The 6,372-nt window shown below is 34.9% G+C and overlaps 1 protein-coding gene across 1 annotated transcript; it reads right to left on the bottom strand.

Moving 5' to 3' along the window:
- Positions 1 to 816: 816 nt before the first annotated feature.
- On the bottom strand, positions 817 to 2,580 carry LOC107459832 (zinc finger protein CONSTANS-LIKE 5). Its single transcript, XM_016078120.3, has 2 exons — positions 1,734 to 2,580; positions 817 to 1,641 (listed from the first exon to the last, which is right to left on the bottom strand). Exons 1-2 carry the CDS (start codon positions 2,448 to 2,450, stop codon positions 1,261 to 1,263), a joined length of 1,098 nt encoding a protein of 365 aa, XP_015933606.1. The 5' UTR covers positions 2,451 to 2,580; the 3' UTR covers positions 817 to 1,260.
- Between the last annotated feature and the right edge of the window lie 3,792 nt (positions 2,581 to 6,372).

Raw genomic sequence — 6,372 nt, 5'->3', positions numbered from 1 at the left:
AACTGTCGGACGGAAAAGCAGAACTACTGGACGGGAACGTAAACGAAACTACCGCAAGAGCAGTCGAAAAACTGCTGAAAAAATGGCTAATTGTCGAAAAAAAAGCATGACAAAAGAGAAAAAAATGGCATAAAAAAAATGCAAAAATTACATGATTTCACCGCAAAGAAAATAACTTATCTTCTTCAAGGAGAATATTATGACTTTGATATCATATTAGAAACAAAAAATTTAACTGAAAAAAAATAATATATTATTAAATATATTTAAATTATCTGTTTAAGTTGTCTTCAAATCTAATTATATTCTATCATTTTTCATGGCAGCAACGCTAATAGACACTTAAAAATAGACTCCTTCCTAGCTAACAAGGATTCCAATGGATGTTGGTTGAATATTATATACCAAGATAATTATAAGCATAAATAGTGACATCTACTTATACCATTTGCAAGTCTTATTATAACAGCGTATCTATTAGTAATTCTATCACGAGCTTTTACGACAGTGAAATATTAATACATGAGGTATTGACTATTGAGAAACAATATTGTTGGTGATCTTATATTATAAATCCAACGTGTCAACGGTGGGACTAATTGGGAGAACCATCCCCCTTCCCTTCCACCGTTTATATATTCAGTATTCTATTCATAGAAACTTGTGGAAAATTAAAGAAAACACCTTTCATCTCATCCTAGAGTATATCCCCTAAACCCCATTCTGTGATTAAAATATGGATGAGAAAAGAAATCAAACTTGAGTTACGACTAACAATAAATCGTACATATGGTAACCTAACATGACACGGAGTCGTAATACAAGAATAGTCAAAGGATGATACCTCTCATAAGAAAAACAGATACACTTGGGAAGAAAGGCACCCAATAGAAACGGGGAAAGAGATCCGTGATCAGATTGGAAAAGGACACTTTTTAACTGGAAAGAGAAAGAGACAGAGAAAGCGGTGAAAAGAGTTTACAGTACAGATTCTAATTCTACACAAAGCCCTTTACAGTTTTCTTTTTCCTAATTTTAATAAGTTTACAGAAAAAGATAGAGGGCTTTTTCTCCAGCAGAGCAAATCTTAATGTTCATATGCTCTGCATCAGATCAACGGCCAATTATAAGATTCAATCAACGGTTACCATAGATTCACTAATCATTCATTATTCTACAATCCCCAAATACTAGCGAGAAAAGAGGAACAGAGCATTTCCCCATGCACCCTACTTTGCCACTCACTCCTTTTCTACGCTACTAAAACGATGGTACGACGCCGTATTGGTTGTCCAGCATGAGACACCCTGGGACACCACCGCCGGGGCTGTAGAGACGATCCACCTCCGACTCGATTTCGGTCCGTTTAGCGAACCGGCCCTTGATCCTGGGCCGGGTTTCTGCATAAGCCTTACGCGAAGCGTATCTTATGGTCTTCTCGAACTTACGGTTCTTCCTCTTCTCCCTGTACCTCAGCACCCTCGCCTCACGGTCCATCCCGCACAGCTGCGTACCTCCGCCGCCACTTCCCGCCGATCCCATCCCACTCGAATCGGAGCAGTTCCGGCCGAACGAGTACGATATATCCGAGACGGTGTTCCCGTCTGGCACCACTCCTACATCAAGCGAAGACGAAGAAACCTGTTGTGCATAACAAAATTCAAAGTTCAATCAGCGAAATTCAAGTTTTCCTCTACAATTTTAAGATGAGCTTGTTATATCTTAGCACTTACGCTTTGGCTAATAGACTGTGATGGATAGTTGAAGGAGGAAAGCTTCGATCTACAAAAATCGATGTCGAAGCAGCTACCTTCGGCATGGTGATTCATCATGGGAGCGGGTTTGGATTGAACCGGAACGACGCTGTCGTTTCCGGCGCTGTTGTTGTTGTTGTTGTTGTTGTTCTGGAAGGAGTTGGAATAATCGAAATCGAGGAAGGGGTCCATTTCTGAGAAGAACATCTCCCTTGATTTCATGTCCGGGGCGTCCATAAGCTTTGAGCCGTAGTTTGGGTTGGGAATGAGCCAGGCGGCGTCGTCGTTGGGGAATCCGTCAGAGGAGATGCCGTTGTCGGTTGGGACGACGAAGCTAAAGGAGGCGGCAGAGGCCTTGACGATGGAGTCGGCAGAGTCAAAGAAAGGCTCGACGGGAATGCGCTCGTGGCGGCGGGCGAGGGGGTTAGCAGAGTGGATGTCAGAGTCGCAGGTGACGCAGAGGGCTGCTGCGTCAGCTTTGCAGGTGACCGCAGCAGGTGCCTGCTCGCAGACCTCACACATCCAGACTCGGTCGTGGCGCGAAGCAAGCTTGTTGGCGCAGTGAATCTTGGAATCGCAGGCTATGCAGAGGAAGGCGGAATCAGGGCGGCAGAAGAGTGCCGCGGAAGCGATCTTGCAGGAGTCACATGGCTTGGGCGGCACGGTCCAGCCGCTCCTCAACCCCTTAAGGCCCATGGCTCTCTCTCTCTCAATTGTCCAGTAAGCAGCAGCAGCAGCAGTAGTAGTAGTTGCTCCCTGGAGATGTGGATTCTTGATTATTTTTTCTGAATGGGAACGGTGTGTTGATTTCTATTATTATCTAGGGGTTGGAGTGCGTCGTCGCATTGAGGAAATCTAGGTGATGACGAATGAAGGCACGACACGTGGGTTCTTATTGGCCACGAAAATGGTTCCCTGAGGCCAACAAATATATCTATTTCTATTTAGGAGTAGTAGTTGTCATCGTGTTGTGTCTGTGCCGACGTGGGCCCTCCACGGACACCAAGATCAAATTATCAAATTGGGAAGAGGCGACATGCTCAAGATGCCCACCCCATCCCACATGGATTTCAAGGCTTCAACATCCATCAATAAAAATACATAATTAACTTTGTTTAATTATCGCACATAAATAATCAATAATAATCTTTTGATTTTATAAATACTAAAACAGATGAAAAATGAATGTCACAGGATTAGCACCGGTGGTTTCTGTGATTGTCAAAAATTTCTCTGTTATTGTTAAATATAAACGCAAATCTTGATTAAGAATAACTCTTTTTCAATTCCCCCCACATATTATTATGGTCCAGCATAATAGACCCACATTATCTGTTTACAGCTTCAATGACATTTGTGGGAGATTTTATAAGCCAGCACTTGTACACTCCTTTGGTGAAACGAACTGATTCGCCATTTTGAAGCCAGACAAAAACCACCTATGGATGTATACGTAATGTTTTCATCTCATGTATGTGGATATATACTATAGAGACTCGGCAAGTTTCACATTGGAGGCTCAAACTCTATCTTTCATCTTTTCTACTCTATATACAAAAGGCCAAATTGATTGAAATATTGAACCGAGTTTAAAAATGTGGCAATAACATGTAACTTTTTCTATTTTATTTTATTTTTTAATTTTTTACTGGGATCGGAATAAATCTTTCATGGTTACTCTTTATTTGGAGAAGTTATTATTGAATGAATTTTGTATGCAAGATATTCTGTTTAGGGTATATATAGTAATTAATTCTCTTGTGTCTGGTTTAGCATGTGTTTAGGTTAGATTTTTTAAAAGAAAAACTGGCAAAGAAACAGAAGTTAGGTTAGATATATATTGTTTATTGTTTGGTAAACACCAATTCAAAAGAATTCAATATCAGTTAGCCCACCAATATCAATATGTATGTTCAAACTCCATGAGAGTTTACAGAAATATTTATAGATAATAGGGTTAGTTTCATAAGAACTGGAAAAAAATTTAACTCGTTATTGTAACATATCATCCAAACTTTTACTATTTGTATATGGCAACTACTAATAGGTTAGAATAAATTTTCGTGATATTTTCATTCTTTTTATGGAACATTTTGAGCTACATGAATATATTAATTATCATCATTTTTAAAAACATTCTAACGAAGAATGGGTAACATGCTAAAACGAAATATTTTATTTCCCTCTTTTGTCACGTCATAATATGGTGGTATACATAGGGTAATAATCATTTTTTGGATATGGAAGTAGTATCACGATTTACAAATGATATATATGCATGGTGCGGTAGTGCCGTTTAGGAGTTAGAGATAGGATGTGTAAACTAGATATAGTAAGTAGGAAGAGATATGATAATTAAGTAATTAAGTATATATAGTAAAGAGAGTGTAATAATGGGTGACGTAATCATTTGTATCCTTCGCACCACCACAAGAAGAAAAGTCAAACAACTAACGCGAGGAGATTGAAATGGAAATGACCTTTGGAGTGGAGTAGAGCCGTCAAATGAACAAGGTTTAGCTGGTTGGAATCAATTATTAGACACATAAAGGTGAGGTAAATCATAAAAAAGTTGCTTCTATAAATATGCTTAAAACGTTTTTTTTATAATAATATAGATAATTAAATTTATTATTATTACTATAATAAATTGATTTTGTTCTAATTTATAATAAAAAATAAATTATTAATCAATTTAATAAGAATGTCCAATAATAATATAATATACGTAAATAATCTTTAAAAAAATATATTTTTAATGTCTTTATTAAAATAGTACCCATTAGAGTTTTATATTGATAAGAATAATGTATAATAGAAACTCATAAACTTCCGTTAGAGTTTTAGATTGATAATCTGTATCATCATATTATTTGTTAGTGTGTGACTGTGTGTTAATGTAAATAATGTATTTAGTGTTTAATTTATTATTTAACTGTTTATATATTTTTATTAAAAAAATAAAAAAACAAAAAAATTAGTAGATATGGATAAAATCAAATCGACTTACTTTTAAAGAAGTATTTTTTTTATTAAGTAATGACTGAGAATTTTAATTCATCTTCTTAATTATTTGTCTAATATTAAAAAAATTATTTTATTAAATATATGTGTTATTTTTAAAAATATCAAATATTAAACAAATTCAAATTTTTACTTATTTAAAAGTTTTGGAAGATAATTAAGAGAATAAATTAAAAGTGTATACTTTTTTATTGACCTGATCAACTCGTCTATTTTTGTGAAAACATTGAACCACTTGTAAATTGCAACTCATTTTTTTTAGGACCATATGTATTAAGAAAGTATAATTAATCAACTCTATATGTAATCAACTTGGTTATTTAGTAATTTACTTTTTTAAAAAAATCTAATTATAAAATTTTAAAAACGTTTTTCAGTAAAAGTTAAAATTAGTAAACCAATTTTATGAGATTTTACAATAAGTTAAACTAATAACTAAGAGAGAGGATAGAATAATCTAAAAATTTGATAAAAAAATATATTATTTAACTAATTTATTTGTGTAAGTGTTATAAGTAGAAGTATTTTTGGAGAATATAACAAGCTATAATTTCACTAATACAATTTGGCGAGGATTTATCTCACCAAGAGTTGAGTTATTTATGTAGTTTGTGTTGGTTGGCAGGGTGAATACAAAAAAAGTCTGTAGATTAAGTATTATTGACCAAGATGATCATATATGTGTATTATGTAATAAATTTGTTAAAACTGGTTTTTACTTGTTCATTGGATGTGAGTTTACTTGACAGATGTGGTGTGTTTGGTTGTTCGCTCTTGGAAGGATGTGGGTTATTCCAGATACTTTCGAGCAATACTTTGAAAATTAGACGGATTTACCAACGGTAAAGGTGGAGAAAAAAATGTGGTTCATTAATTTTTTTGCTGTCATTTAGACAATTTGGTTAGAAACAAATGATAGACTCTTCAACAATCAGTGTTTAAGTATGGTGAAAATTATTAACAGATTCTTTACAAACTCTGACGAGTAGTTGGGTAGTGAACCATTTGATTGTTGATGACAATGCTAAAGATGACTAAGGATTATTTTGAGCTATTTTAGAATTTGTAAGTTGTTGCTTCTTTGTTCTTATTCCATCTTATTGTGTTGAGCTCCTTTTACTTCAAAAAAAAAAATTCAAAAACGTGTTCGTAGAATTCCTATTGTGCTTATCCATCCAAACCGCGACGCCACGTCTCTTCCTGCAACTCGTTGTCCCGCGACGCCGTGCCCTCTCTCTTTGAATCCTCTCGTCGCCCATCTCCCCCTGCAATTCTTCCTTGACGCCTCCTCATGCAATTTGTCTTGTCGTCTTACGATACCGTGTCCTTTCTTCTGAATTTTCTTCTTCTAAATTTAGATGCTTCATTTTCTTAATTTTAAATGCTTTTTTTTTTCTAAGTTTTAAATATGCTTTTGTAATATATTTTTAGGATGATTTTTATTATAGTAGTAGATGTTTTTTATTTTGAATATTCTGTTTTTCAATAATTTTAAATAAAATGATGTTGAGTATTTTTCTTTTTTAGATTTTGGATATTTTTTTAACCACAATGAAATTGTTGACCGTGGACATATTGTCTGTGGGACGATAAT

Source organism: Arachis duranensis, chromosome 1 (genome assembly GCF_000817695.3).
Source record: "Arachis duranensis cultivar V14167 chromosome 1, aradu.V14167.gnm2.J7QH, whole genome shotgun sequence".
NCBI lineage: Eukaryota > Viridiplantae > Streptophyta > Magnoliopsida > Fabales > Fabaceae > Arachis > Arachis duranensis.
The sequence above is the reverse complement of the archived record's forward strand: the minus strand, read 5'-3'. Positions and strand labels throughout refer to the sequence as shown.